This window comes from Anolis sagrei, chromosome 6 (genome assembly GCF_037176765.1).
Source record: "Anolis sagrei isolate rAnoSag1 chromosome 6, rAnoSag1.mat, whole genome shotgun sequence".
Lineage (NCBI taxonomy): Eukaryota > Metazoa > Chordata > Lepidosauria > Squamata > Dactyloidae > Anolis > Anolis sagrei.
The window spans coordinates 36,749,317-36,771,909 of NC_090026.1; the positions used below are offsets into that span (position 1 = coordinate 36,749,317).

General features: G+C 41.3%; 1 protein-coding gene across 5 annotated transcripts in view; it reads right to left on the reverse strand.

Moving 5' to 3' along the window:
- The window catches only part of STAT3 (signal transducer and activator of transcription 3), a 77,236-nt gene that overhangs the window by 14,301 nt on the left and 40,342 nt on the right, over positions 1-22,593 (reverse strand). For all 5 annotated transcript variants that reach the window (XM_067470023.1, XM_060780966.2, XM_067470022.1 and 2 more), the window contains exons 3-17: positions 21,301-21,445; positions 18,700-18,798; positions 14,040-14,135; positions 13,862-13,943; positions 12,241-12,335; positions 10,685-10,836; positions 9,694-9,852; positions 8,727-8,819; positions 7,309-7,368; positions 7,106-7,135; positions 5,172-5,265; positions 3,973-4,020; positions 3,141-3,224; positions 576-674; positions 347-482 (exon numbers count right to left, since the gene is read on the reverse strand). In XM_067470023.1, coding sequence (XP_067326124.1) covers positions 347-482; positions 576-674; positions 3,141-3,224; positions 3,973-4,020; positions 5,172-5,265; positions 7,106-7,135; positions 7,309-7,368; positions 8,727-8,819; positions 9,694-9,852; positions 10,685-10,836; positions 12,241-12,335; positions 13,862-13,943; positions 14,040-14,135; positions 18,700-18,798; positions 21,301-21,445 — 1,472 coding nt within the window. The remainder of the gene's footprint in view (positions 1-346; positions 483-575; positions 675-3,140; positions 3,225-3,972; positions 4,021-5,171; positions 5,266-7,105; positions 7,136-7,308; positions 7,369-8,726; positions 8,820-9,693; positions 9,853-10,684; positions 10,837-12,240; positions 12,336-13,861; positions 13,944-14,039; positions 14,136-18,699; positions 18,799-21,300; positions 21,446-22,593) is intronic.

Consider the following 22,593-nt stretch of genomic DNA (forward strand, 5'->3'; position numbering starts at 1 on the left):
GCTGAGAGGAGACATGATGAGGGTCATGTATAAATATGTGAAGGGAAGTTATGGGGAGAGAGGGAACAAGCTTGTTTTCTGCTGCCCTGGAGACAAGGATGTGGAACAATGGCTTCAAACTACAGGAAAGGAGATTCCACCTGAACATTAAGAAGAACTTCCTAATTGTGAGAGCTGTTTAGCAGTGGAACTCTCTGCCCCTTCTTTGGAGGCTTTTAAACAGGCTGGATGGCCATCTGTTGGAGTGTTTTGAATGGGATTTTCCTGCTTCTTGGCAGGGGGTTGGATTGGATGGCCCACGAGGTCTCTTCCAACTCTATAGTTCTATGATTGGAGAGTGAGTTACCAAGGAGTTTTTCGGCGAGTGTCGTCAGCTGTTCTATGCTGAGTCCTCGTTTGGTGGTTGAGGAGAACTGCCAGCTAAGCACCTCTGCAACCTGGTCCCACGTGCCAATTGGCGGTTTGGTGAAGAAGTTCACATTCTGCCCAGAGAGGAAACATTTATCAGTTAGAATTAGAAGAAACCAAAGCTCTGATTCTCTTTTCTACATCATGTTTTGGGAAGCTCCACATACCTTGGGGTTGTTTGTCAGCATGTTGTACCACAAGATGGATGCCCAAGCGTTTGGCATCTGGCAAATGTTGGAGATCACCACTACAGGAAGTGAGTGGGTCTGTGAAAGGGAAAAGCAGTTGTTGTGAGAACAAACAACCCCCTTCATTTTTCTTTTTAGCCTTCATAGTTTCTGTGGCATAATATATACACCCTCACATATATTTGAACCAGCTGATGAAACTATCAAGATTATAGTCCTCATGCATTATGATGCTAACTGCATTAGGTAAGGAGCTAATAAAATTCCTTCAAATGAGCAGGCAAGGCTGCATCAACATAAAGCAAAATACGATTAAAGAGGGAAGGCAATAAACAGTGTGTGGATTGGGATGGATTCCTTTTAATCGAAGTTTGGAAAGCTATCAATTAATTACTGTTTTCCCTCTTGTATTTAGAAGGAAAACTATGTGTTGAAAAAGTAACCAAGTGGCCTATTTTGTGTGTGTGTGTTTGTCAGGAGTAACTCGAGAAATGGCAAGTTGTTTCTGGTGTGAGAGAATTGGCCGTTGCCCAAGGGACGTCCAGATGTTTTACCATCCTTTGGTAGGCTTCTCTCATGTCCCTGCATGGAAAGCTGGAGCTGACCAACGGAAGCTCACTCCGCTCCCTGGGTTTGAACCACCAACAAGAGTTTAACCTATTGTGCCATCAGGGGCTCCTACCAAATGGCCTATAGATGGGAGGGAGAAATCCCTTCAAAAAAGATTCCTCAAAGTAATAATAATAATAATAATCATCATCATCATCATCATCTTTATTTATATCCCGCCACCATCTCCCCATAGGGACTCGGAGCGGCTTACATGAGGCCAAGCCCAACAACACATCAATAGAACAAAAAACAATAAGAGAAACAATACAATTAATATAACTCACATGTAAACAGTAACACACAAGGATTTAAAAAACCTATGGTCGGGCCAAATGTAATAATTTAAAATTTAAAAAATAAACGCCGGGCATGAACAGAGGATGTATTTGATAGGAGGGTTTTAAAAGAAATGAAGGGAGAGCAACCCAATGAGTAGTTAAAGTGCTTCTGGGGACATTTTGCTGGGGATTATTTCCTTATTCAGGGAAGGCACACTGAACAGCCACGTTTTCAGGCTCCTCCTAAAGACTGCCAATGTGGGGGCTTGCCTGATATCCTCAGGAAGTGAGTTCCAGAGTGGGGGGCCACCACAGAGAAGGCCCTCTCCCTCGTCTCCACCAATTGCGCCTGCGAAAGGGGCAGGAGCGAGAGCAGGGCCTCTCCAGATGATCGAAGATATTGCATGTGTTTGTACACAGAAATGCGGTTAGTTATTACAATATAGCATTGCACTTAATTTCCTGGGCCCTCTAGAAATTGCACTAGCCTCGGCCCGGCCTTTTTAAATTGCCTTGAAACAGGCATGATTATTTTAAATATATATATGTGCTATTGTGATTTTTTAATGCTTATATTGCTTTGTTAATTTTATGTTTATGTTGTTTACTCTGTATGTATTGATGATGTTACTTGGAAACCACTCTGAGTCCCCTCAGGGAGTTAGAGAGATATATAAATAACGTTTTGTTGTTGTTGTTACTACTCCACAAAAAGGTATCAACATCTATTGCTGGGTCAGTTTCAAAAGCAGGAGTTGGCAAAGTGTGCCCTTTGAGATGCTGTTGGGCTGCAGCTCTTAGCATTCCTCACCAATGGCTATGCTAGCTGAAACTTCTTGGAACCCAACATCTGGAGGGCCACACTTGGCTCATTCATGTTCAAAAGGCACATGACTACTTTTTTTAGCCCCAAAAGAAATGCATTGAAAAGAACATAATTGTTTCCAAGCTTTTGCTTCAGTTGGTGGTGAAAAGAATTGACCCTCCAGAACTTGTTTTTATTGTTTCCATTCTGCTGTGGTTTTCTAAGATATTTTTTATGTGCACTTGATGAAAGTTATATATAGAACATGGATATCTATTACTAAGATACACAAAGTATTATGTTATTGTTGTTGAAACTTCGAATATCACGTCATATGACAGGTTTATTACTTATAAACACAATATAGAGGAACAGAGAAGTTGTTCCTCTATATTGTGTTTATAAACCTGTCATATGACATCATATTTGAAGTTTCAACAACAATAGCATAATACTTTGTGTACATTTGATGAAAGCTGCCAATCTGAGTTTCAAGATTTGGGATTCATGCTCCAGAATTCACACCTTGGTCAGTCATCCATTCAAACACATACACATAAACAGCTGTGCCATTTATTTCAATGGAGGAAGCAGATCTGTGTACAGAGAATATGCATGAAGATCTGCCACATTACACACTTGATTTTGAGTCATGACAATCCCAATTCCATTTTTTGTAAAAGTTGGCCCTTGAGTGATACTCTATATAACTATTTGACTCTATGTTTCTAAGGTCATTTTTAAGAAAAGGGTCTCAAGACATAGAAAACTCCAATAACAGTGTCAAACAAACCCTGCCATAAATGGGGTGGACCAGGGAGGGGACATAGAGTCATTTTTGGGTCTCACCTCGAGGTCAATCTTCAGCCCTTGGTGGTAAACTTCTGTCTCAAAGGTGATGAGATGGAGCTCTTCTGTGACAATGAGAGAGGCCTGAGGACATGACACAGAAGAAGGCAAACGTTACTCCAGATTAGTGACTTTAGCATGTTGAAACACTTGCACTTCTAGTTTCATCTCTGCAACCACTGTGATCAGGTAAAGTCACCTCAGAAGTGATAAACAGTCAGAGCCCCAGGGCTATACAGCAGTTTGAATCCAGGTCTCTCCTGTAATTAGCCCTGACAACAGCCAGTATTATTGGGTTTCTGTTTAAAAGGAGATCCTTGATAGCAAACATTTTAAGTAAAAGATAAAGCTAGTTGTGTCCAACTCTGGGGGGTGGTGTTCATCTCCATTTCTAAGCTGAAGAGCTGGCGTTGTCCACAGACACCTCCAACGTTATGTGGCCAGCATGACTGTATGGAGTTCTGTTACCTTCCCGCAGAAGTGGATACCTATTGTTCTACTCACATTTGCATGTTTTCGAACTGCTAGATTGGTAGAAGCTGGCCCTAACAGCGGGAGCTTACCCCACTCCCGTGATTCAAATCACGGGATTTCAAATTTCGGTCAGCAAGTTCAGGAGCTCAGCGGTTTAACTGCACTTAGACACCAAATAAAAGGTTGAGCACCTCTGGAAATTTCCACAGAAAAGCTGATATGGGTGAGGGAATGCGAGAAAGAGAGAGAAAGAAGGGAGATACCAAGAGGGGACTATACTAGCATTTTACACTGGAGTTACACAAGTCATTAATCCTACTAGAAAATATTTAACACTAAAGGGTAATAGGTCACTTACATCACAGTTTGCTCTTCCCCCATTACCGCATCTTTGTTCCCGCAACGTCTGCAAGAGGAAAAAGAGGAATTGGGGAAAGTTACTAAATACTAAAACATCTAAAATAACAAATGGTTTAGCATTCTCCAAATAATAGATGAGTAGCTGGACTAATGCCAGTGCCACTTGTACCAAGAATGAGCATTCTTAGTTACAACTTAGTCACAAATAATTATTTATGAACTTAAAGGTAAAGGTTTCCCTTTGACTAAGTATAGTCAAGTCCGACTCTTTGGGATGGTGCTCTTCCCCATTTCTAAGTCGAAGAGCTGGCATTGTCCATAGACACCTCCAAGGTCATGTGGCCAGCATGACTGCATGTAGCACAGTTACATTCCCGCAGAAGCAGAACCTATTGATCTATTCACATTTGCATGTTTTCTTTTTTTTTCAGGCCCACTTTTATTTACATAATGATATTAAAAATACCCACCAAGAAGTTTCATTCAACAAATTTCAAAACATTTCCATGTTTTCAAACTGCTAGGTTGGCAGAAGCTAGCCACGGACCTTCTGGTCAGCAAGTTCTGCCACTTGGTGGTATAACCCGCTGCACCACCGTGGCCCCACGTGTTTATGAACTTTGTTTTTATTTAATAAACCTAAAATAAATCACATTTCAGGGTTTGAATGCAGCACAATGATGATTAAACTAAAATGAGAGAAGTTGTTTGTATTTACAGTACTGGTGGGGAATGTTTTAAAGTTTTACAGGAGGATGGTAATCATATGGTCCTCCCAATGTTGCTGAACTACAATTTCCATCACCTGAGGAATGCTGGGAGATGCAGGTCAAAACACTGGTGCTGATGGGGGTCAGAATTTCTATCCCAATAGTTTTTTTCATGTCAAGAGCAACTTGATAAACTGCAAGTCGCTTCTGGTTTAAGTGAATTGCCTGTCTGCAAGGACATTGCCCAGGGGACATCTGGATGTTTGATGTTTTACCATCCTTGTGCGAGGCTTCTCTCATGTCCCTGCTTGAGATTCACACCGCTGACCTTTCAGTCAGCAGTCCTGCCTGCACAAGGGTTTAACCATTGTGCCACTGGGGGCTCCCACCCTGAATTATGATTTAGTATTATGTCAGAATCAAGTCTGCATGTTCAAAGAGTAGCTTAGCTGAGGAAGGAGAAGAGAGATAAAGCAGCACTGCTCACCAAGTGCTTGAATTCTGCAGAGAGGCTACCATTGTTTGATTCTTCCATGTTCATCACCTTTGTATTTGTGCCCAGGATGTTAAACTTTCGGGATCTTGACAGGCAAAAAGGAGAGAGAGGAAGAATGAATGCTTTTAGAATGCTTATGTGTTTAAATAATCATCACTGTCAACAAATGCCAAATCTCAGTAAAGAAAGACATATTGGGGAACGATGAGCTGAATCTTAGATCTCTTTCACTCCTCTAAATTACGATGGCATTCTGGGATCTGTAATTTAGTGATGTATTTGAAGTCTATGGCAGACAATTCTAAATACTGCCATAAAACTACAGATTCTAGGATTCCATAGGAAAGAGTTATGGCAGTTGACAGTAGTTTCAACAACAACAACAATTCTTTGACCATATCAAAACATACAAAACATACACACTTGCCCATACATACAGTAAAACCATATATGAATACAGTAGTTTCAAAATGTTTTAATTGAGTACAGGCAGTCCTCAAGTTACAAACAAAACAGGTTCTGTATTCTCAACTTGAATTTGAGAATACGGAGCCCCCGGTGGCATAGTGGGTTAAACCCAAGTGCCGGCAGGACTGAAGACCGACAGGTCGCAGGTTCGAATCTGGGGAGAGGCAGATGAGCTCCCTCTATCAGCTCCAGCTCCTCATGCGGGGACATGAGAGAAGCCTCCCACAAGGATGAGCAACGTCCTTGCAGATGGCCAATTCTCTCACACAAGGATGGGTAAAAAAATAATGCCTCCATCACTCTAACTTTTATTTCTTTCACAGCTACTGGACTATCTGGCATTATATGATAGAGGTAACCTTACTCCACTTTTTTTTTCCATGCCAGCAGCAACTTGAGAAATTGCAAGTCGCTTCTGGTATGAGAAAATTGGTTGTCTGCAAGGACTTTGCCCAAAGGATGCCCGGATGTTTTTAGTTTTACCATTCTTGTGGAGGCTGCTCAGCTGGAACTGACAGAGGGAGCTCATTCCTGCTCTCCCCAAATTCGAGCATCTGACCTGTCAGTCTTTAGTCCTGCTGGCACAAGGGTTTAACCCACTGTGCCACCCGGGCTCCACCTTACTGTATTGATATAGTCTTTTATTTTTCTGATTGATCTGATTAGAACCATGAATTTGAAGCTTAAAAAAAAAAAGGAGTTGTCACTGAATTTCTGGCAAAAAAAAGTGCACTTAAGGAAATCCAGAGTCACTTGAATAGTATTTATGATTTGGCCCCTTCTAACTTTGGCCTGTTTGGACCTCTGAAAAACAGTCTACGTAGTTTCAGATTCAATGACTTGAATGACATTAAAATAGCTTTAAAAAATTGGTTGTGAAGCAAAATCCTGAATTTTTCCAAAATGGTTTTGATTCTTGGTTAAACAATGGCGCAAATGTGTACAAATTGATGGTGACTATGTTGAACTGTAGTTTTGCGCAGATAAAAGTTCAGGCTATGATCTGTAGCAACTTATGGCGTTATATGTTCATTCATAACATTTTTATGACACAGGAGGCAAAACTTTTTGACTCACCCTTGTGTCTGTGTGTATAGAGAGAGCTAGATAGCTTTTGATAGCATGGGGAAAGGTTAACACCCCTAGTGTTCATTTTGCTATTTATGCCCCTGTTCAGAAGATTTCACTTCATTGTGATAATTGGATTTTGAAAATTTTGACTTGTTGTAGAAACAAGAACTGGTGATAAAGCTTCAGTTGAGACCCCTTTTCCCCATGATAACTCTTTCAAGGGTGAATTTTCCTTCCAAGGGTTAGATATCTCTCACTTCCTGCTATCTCACCCCTGTTCTGAACTATGAGTCACTTGTAAGTCATACGTTTGTGATTCGGAAACTGCCTGTAGTGTTAAAGAGACCTTTATGAGGTTGCTACAGAGAACAATTCCTTTAACTTACCCTCGAAGGGCAGCCACTTCGCCAGAATCTCTGCAGGAGAGAGAGATAAGAGAAAAAGAAATATCTTGGTCAGAGCAGGAGGAAGTGCACAAAAAGGACTGTTTATGTTGTACAATACAAACATCACAAAAGGTTCAAAGCAGAAGGAAAACGGCTGAAATTTCACCCCTTCTAGTGCTTCTTTTTAAAGTGTTTAGACCTACTTGTCAATGCAGACTTTGATTTTCAGTTGATAGTTGAGCTCCGGAAACTTAACCAGCAATCTGCAGAAGGCAAAATACCAGTTAACATTTGAGAGCACCATGTCCACTATGCTCTCTGCTGCACACATGCCTTTTAATAACTGAAGGAAAACAACAGTGGTAGTCCATTAGTAAAAGCATTGAGAAGGTAACAACAAGGAAGAGGCAGAAAATGGAACTTGCCAAATGAACTAGGTTCCATTGCACATTGCCAGTTTTCAGGCAATAGGATTTTATTATATGCAAAACTTTTATATATTCTACAATCTGTAATTTCTATCTCATCTTGAGTTTTATCTGTTGCTACTAAGGGTTTGCAACATACTTTTCCTAAGTTTTGGAAAGGATCAGGGTTGTTTCTGTTGCAGATGACACAGTTAATTGATGGGATAATTGAGTGTATTGTTATCTCATGTATATAGTAAGCCACTGTGTGTTTTTACTTTGAGCATTGTGTTCTATGTTTTGCTTGAGGGCTCGTTCTGAGGTGAAAAACTTTTGTTTGCTGCCGGGCACTCTACGGACAACTGAGTAAGAGATACTGTATATTGTCTTTGTTCCAAGTCTGTATATCGGCACTGAATGAAGAGGACTCACCAAAGATATTGTTTTATGTTATCTTTTTGGTGAGAGCAATTCTTCTGTTTTGATTTTGTATGCAGTGAATACAACTTTCTTTTCTACTTAAAGCGAAAGACTCGCGTGTTTTCTTTTATGAGTTACTTTATCACACTTAATTATCCCATCAACTTATCTTGTACATGTGGCCCGCTCATTGTCATGGTGATTTATTTATCACTGTATTTTTGCACTGTTTTATTGTATTCTTCTGATTTATTTATTTTATTGCGATGTTTTTTCTGTGTTTTGGTTTTATTCTGTTGTAATGCACTATTGGGCTAGGTCTCATGTAAGCTGCCCTGACTCCCCTTTGGAGAGATGGTGGCGGGGTATAAATAAAGATTATTATTATTGTTGTTGTTATTATTATTATTATTATAATCTGCAACAACATAAACTAATATTCAGTGTCAATTCAGTATTTTGAATATCTCAAAAATCTAATGTTTCTTTAAAAAAAAGAGGTTGCTAGTCCTCATGAATGCCTCAATAGAGATCAAAATGAATGTGCAATGCCCTTGAAACCTGCATCACCTTTTGCCTCTTCTCAAAATGGAATGCGATTTGGAATTGAGGGCAAGAGACAATCCATATAATTTTCTACAGGCTGCAGAATTAAGGTAAAATTTTCAGATTATTTTTATGTAGAATTTAAATAACTTCTGCAGTCTTCTTTATAATGAGCATGTATCACATCACCCTCCAACTCTCTTCTTTACTCTAAAGGTGTGTATGCAAGAATACAGTCAAGAACTTACCGCACTTTTGTTGTGAACTGTACCCCTGTTTTGATAACCAATGGGCGATCCGGATGCATGGGCATACAAGGTTGCCGCTCCACTACAAAAGCACTGCAAGGGATGAGAGAGAGAAGACAGTGGTGGAAATCGAAGCAAAAGAGACGTCAGTCCAAACTTTCAAGCCTGGCAAAAAGATTCAAGATGTTCATTGGGACACTCAAGGACTTTTTTTTTCCTATCTGCAACCCAATCTGTTTTAATAAAGGTAAAGAATTCCCCTTGACATTAAGTCCAGTAGTGTCTGACTCTGGGGGGTGGTGCTCATCTCCATTTCTAAGCTGAAGAGCCAGCATTGTTCATAGACACCTCCAAGGTCATGTGGCCGGCATGGCGCAACATTACCTTCCTGCCTAGGCGGTATCTATTGATCTAATCACATTTTGCATGTTTTCAAACTGCTAGGTTGGCAGAAGATAGGCCTAACAGCAGGGGTTCATCCCTCTCCCTGGATTCAAACCTCCAACCTTTCAGTCAGCAAGTTCAGCAGCTCAACAGTTTAACCCACTGCACCACCAAGGGGCTTTCTGTCTAAAACTTCCCATAATCTATCTTAAACTTCTCATAATATCATAAGCACTGACACATAGCCATCCTTTGGCTTTCAGAATCTCCAAACTTTGTTTTGTTTTGCATTTAAAAATATGTTAGATGAAAATGTGTAAAAACACACACGCATTAAGTTAAAATTGGGTCAGAATGTGTTGGTTGGGATAAAATACACAACATAATTTGTAGTTTAAGGTAAAACATGTAAACACAAAGCCTGCATACTGAAGAAGCAGAAATAAAGAGATTTAAAGATGAGCTCATAAAAACTGAAATGCGCAGGAAACAGCCCATTCCACCTACTCTATAAATTCCACCCAAAATCCACTTCCCTTCTCTGTGAAGATTTTGCTACACAGCCAAGAATGACAGGACATACCTCTTCATGAGGTTACGGAACAATTCCACAATGCGTTCTTCCAGCAAGGGCCGGTGCTGTACGATGGGGTCACCCTTGTATGAGACCTTCTGCTGGAGCTCCTCCAGCTTCTTGATCTGTTGACGTGTCTGAAGCTGTGATTCAGCCAGTGATGTTATCCTGGGAGGAGGCAGAAGGAGAGAAGTAAATGCACACATACAGAACTCCCCCTCATGTGAACTAGACCTGTTCTCAATACAGTAAGACCCCTGTATCTGAGATCAGCAGGCAAGGCCCTTCCCTCAATCCCACCAGTGTCTCAAGTGCGGTCCAGCCTAAAAACATGGATTTTTAAGCAGGCTGTTGGCCTCGAGTAGACTGAAATGGGTCCATATGAAGTTGACACTCTGGCACTTTAGTTGTGAATTGATGGCAGCTAGTTTTAACTATAGATGGTCTTCATTTTAAAATTGTGTTGTTTTAGTTTATTTTATGTGTTGATAGTGGTTGTTTTTATAATTTTTATGTGATATTGTTTTATTCTCACATATCATTTTATGTTATACTAGTCGTTCCCTGCCACACATTGCTGTTGCCCAGTATGTGTATATGTGTGTTAGCGTATATATATATGTGGTTTTGCGCATGAGTTGTTATGCAATTTTTGTTTTTTGGCTTTTTAAGTCTCTTCTGCTGTGTTTTTCAGTGTTTTTATGAGTGATGGTCACTTGTTGGCCTGATAGGTGTATTGTGTCCAAATTTGGTGTCAATTTGTCCAGTGGTTTTTGAGTTATGTTAATCCCACAAACAAACATTACATTTTTATTTATATAGATATATTGCACTTGGAGTGCCTTGTAAGTTGCTTAAGTGGCTGAGGGGGAAAAGGAAGGGGGCCTGAGGCTGTTAGGAATTGTGGGAGTTGATGTCCAAAACACCTGGAGGGCACAGGTTTGCCCATGCCTGCTCTAAGGAAAACAAAGCAGGAGTATCTGAGGCATACAATTCTCACCAATTCTCCAGGCGATCGAGGCAGATATTGGGTGGGCCACCAATACACGCAATCTGCTGCCTCCTTTTCCAGTCTGCCAGTTCCTCATCCACCAGTGTCTTCTGCACGTACTCCATAGCAGACAAAAGTCCAGCCAGCTCACTCACAATCCCCTAGTTGGAAAAAAATACACAAAAATTGAGACTTCCAGAGCTTTGCAATTCGCATTTCTAAATTCACATATACAGCGTCGCTCAGGGAGAGCCGTGAAATGATGTGTGAAGCGGTCACACACCTGAGATCCCTCACTTTTGCATCAACTGTTGCCTCATTAGATATACTCATACTTTGTTTATTTATTTATTTATTTACAGTATTTATATTCCACCCTTCTCACCACGCAGGGGACTTAGGGCAAGATTACAATATACATATACATGGCAAACATTCAATGCCATAGACACACAACATTTATAGACAGACCCACTGAGGCTATTTAACATTCCAGCTTTTTCACGAGGATATTCTGGCCACCAGGGGAGCTGTCGCTTCACCGTCCATTTGTGACACTGATGGAGTACTTCCTCATTATTTGCATGCTTGCTGGAGATTTTTATGGCGTCGTAAATTAGCCTCCCCACATAAACGGTACCTAAATTTCCTACTTGACAGGTGCAACTGTCTTTCGGGCTGCAAAGGTCGACAGCAAGCTATACAAATTGGTCGGAAGCTCACTCTGACCCAGGCTGGCTATGAACTCATGATCTTTTGGTCAGTAGTGATCTTAATGCAGCTGACTCCCAGCCAGCTGCGAACTCTCCCTTTTGCAAAGTGGAGGTATCTCCTGGCCACAAAGAGTACTAGATAAGTATTTTCCAACCTCTGCTTGGAGCTCATGCACTGAAAACAGTGAGATGCAAATCCAGGCAAGACTGATCCCTATTCATTTCAATGGGTTTACATAAAGTAGGATTAAGTCTGGATCTGATCCTATCGTTTGTAAGCCCAGATTCCATGTTTAATAGTGAATCATCCTGGAATAAAGTATGGAGTTTGTATTCCTGAAAGTCTGACTCAGTACTATAAGAAGAGAGACAGTGCCTGTAAGGTGTTTATCTACTTGCCATAAACTCCAGCGCACAACATGGAGTGTGTGCACTTTGTCAAAACTTGCTGCTTTTTTTGGAGTCTTATGATGCAAAGCAGATCATATCCTGGCCTTCCAGTGAATGGAGACCAAGTTTCTGCAAGAACATGGTTTTTCCCTCTCTGAGCAATTCAAGTCAAACCCACAGAAAGGGGATAACTAAGAAAGCTAGCATGGTATGGTAGTTTAAGCATTGGACGATGACTCTGGAGACCAGAGTTTGAATCCTCACTCATCTATCAAACCCCCTGACAGATCTTAAGTTGATCACACTCTCTCAGCATCGGAAGAAAAACCTCTTCTGGACACATTTTGTCAAGAAAACTATGTGCCATGTTCACCTTAGACTTTCCATAGGTCAAAAACAACTTGAAGGCACGCAAAACAAGAACAATAACGGGCAATGAGGGCAGGGCGTGTGACTTCTTACCCTCCGCATTTGATCGAGCGCTGTCAGCATTTGCTCCAGCTGCTGCATCTTCTGTCGGGTCACCGATTGGTTATTTCCATTCAGATCCTGCATGTCTAAAGAGAAAACATAAAGCAGATATATGGAAAGGTTCTGCCGTATTGTGTAATGCAAAAAAATAAAAAGAGTTCACTTTTAGCACTTTCTGAACAGCGCAGAGTTTTGTGGGGAGTACGTAAGTATGAGTTGTTTTCCATTTTGCTTTTAATTTATTTTCAATGTTTATTTTTTATTTAAGATGGGGTAACTACCTTCAAATGTATTCATTTAATGACATTATTATTCCTTTAATGGTATTATTATTTGACGGTACAGTTAACATGTATTTAAAAACACAAAGGAAGCTTGAAAAGTTGGCATTATGCTAAATGTCCTTTGACCAGAAGGTAGCCACTTGGAGTGCCTCTGGTTTCTCTGCGAGAAGGTCTTCCATTGTGCATGTGGCAGGGCTCAAACTGCATTGTAGTAGGTGGTCTGTGGTTTACCCTTCTCCATGCTCGCATGTTGTGGACTCCACTTTCTAGTCCCATTTCTTAAGGTTAGCTTTGCATCTTGTGGTGGCAGAGCACAGTCTGTTCAGAGCCTTCCAAGTTGCCCAGTCTTCTGTGTGCCCAGGAGGGAGTCTCTCATTCAGTATCAGCCATGGCTTGTGGTTCCGGGTTTTAACCTGCCACTTTTGGATTCTCGCTTGCTGAGGTGTTCCTGTGAGTGTCTCTATCAATCTTAGGAAGCTGTTTCTTGATCTAAGCCATTGGGTTTCTGGCTGACATCCGAACAGACAATGAGGGGGAGATGTCACTGCCTTGGTCCTTTCATTATTGGCTGCTACTTCCCAATGGTTGTCAGGTGGTGAAATACCAGCTAATCAGTATAATTGTGGGGCATAGACATCCTGTGATAATGCAGCATGTCTCATTAAAAGCCACATCCACTGTTTTAACATGGTGCCATATATTCCACCATGGGCATGCTTATTCAGCAGCAGAGTAGCAAAGCGCAAGGGCAGATGTCTTCGCTGTGTCTGGTTGTGATCCCCAGGTTGTGCTTTCGTTTCTCACTTCTCACTTGGAGGGAAGTGAAAAATTCACCTCCATGTCACTTCTCTGGAGCATCTTGAAGCCTCGATCTCTCTCATTCCCATTTCAAAGCATCCTTCTGCGATCTGGGACCTTTCCCATTTGCACTGAATAAAAATCTCACTACTGTCAGCCAGCACACCCATATTAACTGGAGAAGATAGAGGGTTCTCACCCGATATATCTAGAGGGTATTGAACTGGAGAAAGTTGTTTTGTTTCTAGGCTCTTCCTATTGCTTCTTACTCTATCAGCTCATATTTACTCAACAGATTAGCCTCCATTAAAAAAACACCCCCTCAAAATACCCTCATTTCTTTCAGCTAGTTTGCAGTAATATTTTTGCCTTCAGGTTTTTTCAAAATACTTTTTCTAAATTGCATACAGAACACCAAACACTGCTATACAGTGAGGCTTGATATTGTTAACACCAATTGCAATAGTTCTCTTCAAATGGAAGTTAATTCTTTCCACATCTAGAGTCATGTGGAACAAGGTCCCACTTACCTCCTTGACTCTTCAAAGTCTTGTAGTTGAAGTCAAAGTCATCCTGGAGATTTTCTACCACCTTCATCTTTTGCTCGAGGTCCTACAAGAAAGCCAGGAAGATTGCATGGGAGTCATACCACTGGGGCAATATGAAATCTGGGATCAAGGAAGCAAAGGCATGGCCTCTCCCTCTTACCTGCACCCTCTTCCTCACATCTTGAAGGTGTTGCTCCAGCATCTGCTGCTTCTCTGTCACAACTGCAGCTGTGGGGTGGTTTGCCTGTCCACCTTGCTGTAGTGAGAAGACAAAGAAATTGGTTTTATTATAACATAAGACTATGTTTCTCAACCTGGGGGTGAGGACATCTGGGGAGGTCATGGGGGGGGGGGGTCACAGGAGTCGCTAAAGACCAACAGAAAACACAGTATTTTCTGTTGGTCATGGGAGTTCTGTGTAGGAAGATTGGCTCAATTCTATCGTTGGTGGGGTTCAGAATATTCTTTGATTGTAGAGTGAACTATAAATCCCAGCAACTACAACTCCCAAATGACGAAATCAATCCCTCCCCCAATTCCACCAGTCAAGGACTATTTGCCCCAAACTCTACCAGTGTTCACTTTTGGGCATATTCATGCCAAGTTTGGTCCAGATTCATCATTGTTTGAATCCACAGTGCTCTCCGGATGTAGGTGAACTACAACTCCAAAACTCAGGGTCAATGCCCACCAGTATTTTCTGTTGGCCACGGGAACTCTGTGTGCAAAGTTTGGTTCAATTTCATTGTTGGTGGAGTTCAGAGTGTTCTCTGATTATAGGTGAACTATAAATCCCAGCAACTACAAATCCCAAATGACAAAACCACCTCCCCCCCCCCCCCCCCCAATCCCACCAGTATTCAAATTTGGGCATATCGGGCATTTGTGCCAAATTTGGTCCAGTGAGTGAAAATACATCCTGCATATCAGATATTTACATTTATAACAGTAGCAAAATTACAGTTATGAAATAGCAATGAAAATAATTTTATGGTTGGGGGGTCACTGTATTTTGGGGTGGCGGCATTAGAAAGGTTGAGAACCACTGACATAAGAGTTTCCACTATATGTCACAGCATTTATGTATTTAAAAGGGGCAAAAGAAGGCATAAATAAATCTGCATTTACTAATTGAAAGTGCACATTGAATAGCATTGAAACAGGAATACATCACAACTCACTATGATGTAATTATTCCACTGATCCTCTAGGCTTGGGCTGTTTCATACTTTGGTTGAGTACAAATACGGGAAGGAAAAGGGTGGAGGGGTTGAGTTTGGTTGGGTTTTCACGCCTATGGAACTCATGCATCACACTTATAGTTCCTGGCTTGGTTCAAGGAGTTCTTGGGGTCAGGGAGAAGGCACTGTTTTAAAGCAACATTGCAGATCTTTCCGCTTAACAGAAGACTGTCAAAATCCTGCAATGGCAGCCAAAGTTATGTTCTCCTGATGCTGAACTCAAGGGGGAGCAATTCCACTTCAAAAGTGATAGACATTGCTCACTTCAGGAAGAAGCCCCATTTTAGGCAGTTGTGAGTGGTCATGCAGCTCATAGGTAGACTCAGTATTTGGTCTCTTTCTAATAGCAGAATGGATTGCTGTGTCAAGAAATAGATTCCTTTTGTCTGGAATAGTGGGGCCTAGGAGCAGGTGGTAGTGTAAACAGGGGACTACTTAGATGTATGTTGTTTCTATTTCACAACAACTAGGTAGAAGGTAATCATCACAAGCCCCCATGAATTGGGAAGCCATGGCCCTTTAGGGTTCTAACTGGAAGTCAGCTGTGACCAGCAGTGCTGCAGAATTTAAAAAGGTACAAATGGAGGGCAAAAGGGAAAAAAATGTGCCAAGAGGAAGGTGTGTCAAGCCAACCCTGAGTGGGACCACCTTCCACCTGGAAACTGATGTTCTCACTGCAGGAGAACATGCGGATCAAGAATAGGTCTCCACAGCCACCTACGAACTCACCGCCAAGAGGCCCTACTTGGAGGACTATTATCCTTGGGCTATGAGGATAAGTAACCTAAGTAATAACTGACATGTAGCATTTTAATAATGAATAGAAAAGTGTTTATTTTAGGGGTCACATAGTAAAAAAAATCTTACACTTTTCTAGATGCTACCTGACCCTCATTTTGCGAAGGCAGGCTCAGATACAGGTTCACAGCAGATACAGATAGATAGATAGATAGATAGATAGATAGATTTGCTTGAGCTTGCACAGTTACTTATCATTGGGCATGCTGGTGGGAGATCCTGGGAACTGAAATCCAAAACATCTGCATTGCCAACACTTTCCCAACCTTGAATTAATGCGTGGTTCCTCAATATATTTTTTTATTTTAGATTGGAGTGTGAGGCAGGAAAGGGGACACTGTATGACAGTGTATTCCCATACCTGTCTACTACGATGCTCAATGGGACTGACTCCCAGGTTACTATGTATATAAGCAGTGGCAGTGCAAAAGTATGGAAATGTATCAAAACTGTATTATAGTAAAAAGGACCAAAATATGTTGAGATGCTCCTGATATCATAAAATATATTTAAGAAGTACAGTAACAGTGGGTTGTTGTTGGTTTTTTCAGGCTATATGGCCATGTTCTAGAGGCATTCTCTCCCGACGTTTTTCCTACATCTATGGCAAGCACCTCACTACCTCTGAGGATGATTGCCATAGATGCAGGCGAAACGTCAGGAGAATGCTTCTAGAACATGGCCATATAGCCCGAAAAAAACCCACAACAACCCAGTGATACTGGCCATGAAAACCTTCAACAATACAGTAACAATTTCTTGCTCCAATACAAGAGTTGCCAATCACAGCAGATCCATGTTTTATTGTTTTCATGTTGCTGTATATTATTCTATGTATTACGTATTTTATGTTTGGCATCTTTGTATGCTGTTTTGGAAGCCACCCGAGTCCCTATGAGAGATGGTGGCGCGGTATAAATAAAGATTATTATTATTATTAATATTATTATTATTATTATTTGAAACATAACAAGATCAATAAACAGCAAACAAGGTCATTATACTGCCCTTGTATTGGATCACACGTCGGACACTTCCCAAGTGTCTAGGACTGTGTGATATATTAGCGAACAATGCTTACAGATCCCAGTAGGGTGGCCTTTTGCAGCTGACAGATGGTAATTTTGTTAGCACCAATTGTGTTTAAGTGCAGGCCAAGGTACTGCACCCAGTGTGTCGATCACCACTGGAACCATTTTTACTGGCTTGTGCCAGAGTATTTGCAGTTCGATCGTTAAATCCTCGTATAATGTCGGCTTTTCCAGTTGTTTCTCTTCAATCCTGCTGTTGCCTGGGATTGCAACATCGGCAATCCATACATGGTTTTTTAACACGATTGTGAGGTCAGGAGTATTGTGCTCCAAAACTCTGTCTGTCTGAATTTGGAAGTCCCAGAGTAGTTTGACGTGTTCATTTTCTGTAACCTTTTCAGGCTTGTGATCCCACCAGTTCTCTGTCACAGGCAGATAGTATTTGTGGCACAAGTTCCAATGTATTATTATTATTATTATTTTACTGACACAAAAGCACAGTATGTCACAGCAAATGAGATCTATATGCTGGATTTCATATCACAAAATCACAAGTTGAACACTTCCCAAGCATCTAGGACTGTGTGATGTATTTTTGAATGATGTACGCAGATCCAAGTAAGGTGGCCTTCTGCAGTTGACAGATCGTGATTTTGTCAATGTTTATTGTTTCCAAATGCCAGCTGAGATCTTTTGGCATGGCACCCAGTGTGCCGATGACCACTGGGACCACCTGTGCTGGTTTATGCCAGCGCCTTTGCAATTCGATTTTGAGGTTTTAATAGCAGCTGAGTTTTTCCTGTTGTTTTTCTTCAATGCGACTGTCATCTGGCATGGCAACATCAATAATCTAAACTTTTTTCTTTTTCACAATTGGGATATCTGGGGTATTGTGTTCTAAAACTTTGTGTTCCAAAACTTTAAATTATTATTATTATTATTATTATTATTATTATCCATCTGCCTCTATGACCTTATAAGAGATAAAATACTTTATTAATCTAATATTTTATCATTATTTTGGGGAAATGACCTATTGCCTGGAAACATTTTTATAAAAAGGTTGTACAGCTATTTGTTGTGGATATTTAGCTTGGGATCCTTTTAGGTGGGCTGTTGATGAGAATTGGATGCAATAGCCTACTGGAGGCTTTTGAACTCTAAGACTCAACCATTCCCAATCAGCATGGCCACTGCTATCCTGAACCATGGGAAGAAATATAGATAAAACTGTTTTGGACTCAGACTCCTTTCATTCCACTTCCAGTGTGCAGTTTCAATCATAGTTTTGGAAAGTTGCTTCTTTGGATTACAATTCCTAGAATCCCAAGTTGGCCTAGTCTACTCTAAGAGTTGTTGTCATCTTTTAAAGATGGTATCTCAGAGGTTTAGTTTAAAGCCAAGCATGAGAAAGGAAACATGAATTCCCAGGTTAAAGGGGAATGCTTAGAGTGCAGCGGCACGCAATGACTTGTTGAACACAATGTAGCCAGGAGGCACCATTTCCTGAGAACAGAGCTGTAGATTTTTGGAAAGCTTCAAAGTGAGGGCTAATTTTCTCTTGGCTCATGAATATGCTACTCCTTAAACAGAACAAGGGGGATCCAGGAAGTTGTGTTGATCCCGATGTGTTTGTGCATGCACAGAACCACCTAGGTGGTCCACCATCTGTATTTTATTTTGCAGCAGCCTTACATGAATCACTGGTGTGGCACAGTAGGACAGGCAAGCAAAGGCAGCCTCTTCTCACCTGAGCCGCTGTTGCTGCTGTTTGCAGCAGACGGTTCTCTTCCCAGAGGCAACGGGCCACAATGCGGGCAATCTCCATTGGTTTTTCCAGGTACCGGCTCTGTGAAGAGAAAAAGAAACCAAATGAGTTGTCACAAAGTAGGCTCAGTCTTCCATGACTAGGCTTGCTATTTGGATGCCAACCCTTTGTCGAAATTATCAGTATTCTCCTTGATATCTAGTCCTCTCCCCAGTCTGGAAGTCAAGGTGAAAGGGATGGCCATGACTGAACAAAGGTAAACAGAGATGGAGCATTTACACCAGATTTGGTGTGTGTCTGTGCAATGTAAAGACAGTGTCATGCTGGTTTCGGATTCAGAGCAGCAGGTGAAGAAAACACGCCAGGCGCCCAACAAGAACAGCCGAGAATTTATGTCCTGCAAGATGTCCTCGTAAAAGTTAAAATAAGTCTGGTATGGGTCATCTTGTCAGCTAAAGGACTTAGCAGGTCCTTAAACTCTGTAGAAGGACACCCAAAACCTGTATCAGCTTAGATGATGCAACAGCTTTTGTGCAGATTTGGAAAAGTTATATTTTTGGACTACAGAGCCCAAAGCCTGGGTCATGCTGCCTGGGTTTTCGTTGTACCAGAAAATAACTCATTCCAGCTCTGGTTGTCCATTCGCATGCATATATTTGGTGAGGGAAAAAAGGGAAGGGGTAAAAAAGTCATGCTTCGAGAGGAATGTTTTCATGGCTGTTCATGCGTAATTGAGATCCTGCTAAAAGGGCAATAGGGAAAACAAGAATGTGACATGCTTAAAAGCACACAACTGCAGAATTAGTTAAATCCAAGTCTATTATATTGCCAGTTTTGCTTTTATTAAATCTATACACTGCTCTCTCATTCATAGGTAAAAAGGTAAAGGTTTTCCCTTGACATTAAGTCCAGTCGTGTCCAACTCTGGGGGTTGGTGCTCATCTCCATTTCTAAGCTGAAGAGCTAGTTTTGTCCATAGACACCTCCAAGGTCATGTGGCCAGCATGACTGCATGGAGTGCCTTTACCTTCTTGCCAGAGCAGTACCTATTGATCTACTCACATTAGCATGTTTTCGAACTGCAAGGTTAGCAGAAGCTGGGGCTGACAGCGGGAGCTCATGCCGCTCCACAGATTTGAATCTGTGACCTTTCGTTTAGCATCTCAGCGGTTTAACCCACTGCGCCACTGGGGGCTCCTCATTCATATCACTCTATTTATATTGTTATTCTTTACATCTTTTTTGTAGACATACTGTTATATAACATTGCAGCTATGTGCTTTTGGGCCTTACCCAGGTTCCATCTCACAAGAAATATGGCTGTGAACTCAAAATGCAGAAAACTGCTAAACCAATCTTAAAAATTAGTGCTTTGATGCAACTTTTGTTTCGTTTTGTTTATTTTGTGTGAAATGCTTTAAGACCGTGCATGTTTTTCATTTTTGTCTCTAGTTTTCTATCATTCTCTTTGAGAGTACTTTGGTGCTACCCCCCCCCCCCCCAGATTAATAAAATATTCCACACAATAAACTTAATTCTAAGGAAGTTTGTCTAAATGCACAATGATATTCCACATCCCATACTCTAATTTTGCAATCTGACTATGATGACAGTCAGATTCATTTATATGTGCTCTCTTAGTTTAGTTTGCAATTTTGGGAACTTACAATATTGGCAGCTCTTTTTTAATTTGAAGTGCCAAGGGCACAATGGAAATGTTGACGAATACATAGAGATGTGGGAAGTACGTCCAAGGAAAGCAATGCACTGGCTGCCAATATGGCTCTGATCTAAAGTCAAGGCATTTGATAACATTTGAAGCCCAAAATGGCTTGGTAACTCGATATTTGACAGAATGATTTTCCCTATATCAGGTGGGATATAGAAGCATTCTCTCGTGACGTTTCGCCCACATCTATGGCAGGCATCCTGAGAGGCTGTGAGGTCTGTTGGGAACTAGGCACATGAGGTTTTATCTATCTATGGAATGTCCAAGGAGGGAGAAAGAACTCTTGTCTGTTGGCAGCGTGTGAATGTTACAATTGGCCACCTTGATTAGCACTGAATAACCGTGCAGCTGCAAACTCTGGCTGCTTCCTGCCTGGGGGAATCCTTTGTTAGGCAGTTAGCTGGCCCTGATTGTTTCCTGTCTGGAATTACTCTGTTTTCTTATAGTTGTTCTTTATTTACTGTCCTAATTTTAGAGTTTTTAATACTAGTAGCAAAATTTTGTTCATTTTCATAGTTTCTTCCAGTCTGTTGACACTGTACACATGCTTGTGGATTTCAATGGCTTCTCTGTGTAGTCTGACATGGTGGTTGTTAGAGTAGTCCAGCATTTCTGTGTTCTCAAGTAATATGCTGTGTCCAGGTTGGAATGCTTCTGGAACATGGCCATACAGACCAGTAAAACTCACAATAATCCAGTTTGCTACTTTTTTGTGGTGACTGTTATTGCTTTACATTTTATGTCTTTTAATTTACTCTCTCTGGGAACCGCCGTGGGTTCCACTCTGGGTGAAAGGCAGGATTTAAACAGTATAAACATTCAAACAATACACAATTAAGGCTTGTTGTTCCCACCTGCAGAAATTGCTTGATCCGGCGCAGGTTGTGCTGATAGAGAACATTGGATTCTTGAAGAAAGCGGCTGTACTGCTGGTCAATTTCTCCCAAGAGGTTGTGAAACACCAGTGTGGCATGGGACTCCTTGCTGGCGGCATATGCCCTGCGGTAATTTTGGGGGTGGAAAGAGAAAAAGGAAGAAAACAAAAAAGAGGTCTGAAATAACAGAGGCGGGCAAAGTACATAGCCCTGGGCATATGTGTTCTCCCCATCCGCACCACTAGTTGTTCTTACAGCCCTCAATCCCTTCAATCTTCAACCATGATTACCTCCTGATTTTATATCTTTGGGAATTGTTGGTATTGTGTATTCTCCAGAAGACTTTGCAGCAGAGCACTGACCCTTAACTCATTGTTTAGAGCAGTGGTTCTCAATCTTCCTAATGCCCCGACCCCTTACCACAGTTCCTCATGTTGTGATGATCCCCCAATCATAAAATTATTTTCGTTGCTACTTCATAACTGTAATTTTGCTACTGTTATGAATCGTAATGTAAATATCTGATAGGCAGAATGTATTTTCATTCACTGGACCAAATTTGGCACAAACACCCCATACACCCAAATTAGAATAATGGTCGGGTTGGGGTGTGTATGTGAATTTGTCATTTGGGAGTTGTAGTGGCTGGGATTTATAGTTAACCTACAATCAAAGAGCATTCTGAACTCCACCAATGATGGAATATTGGCACACAGAACTCCCATGACCAACAGAAAATACTGGAAGAGTTTGGTGGGCATTGACCTTGGGTTTTGGAGTCATAGTTCACATACATCTGGAGAGCACTGTGGACTCATACAATTATGGATCTGGACCAAACTTGGCATGAATACTCAATATGCCCAAACATGAACACTGCTGGAGTTTGTGGAAAACAGACATTGACATTTGGAAGTTGTAGTTGCTGGGATTTATAGTTCACCTCCAATCAAAGAGCATTCTGACCCCCACCAACGATAGTATTGGGTCAAACTTCCCACACAGAACTGTGTTTTCTGATTGTCTTTGCTGACCACTCTGACACCCCCTTGTGACCCCCCAGGGTCCCGACCCCCAGGTTGAGAAACACTGGTTTAGAGTAAAACCAACAATATCTCAAAGGCTAAGTAATGTGTTAAGTTATGTGCTTTCACAGACTGTAACCCATTGTATTGGATATACAACACAAATGTTATGAGACATTTTTAAGTTGTTATGATGCTACAGGACTCTTTGGCCAGCCCTTTGGAAAATCTTCAGAGTGTGATCTTT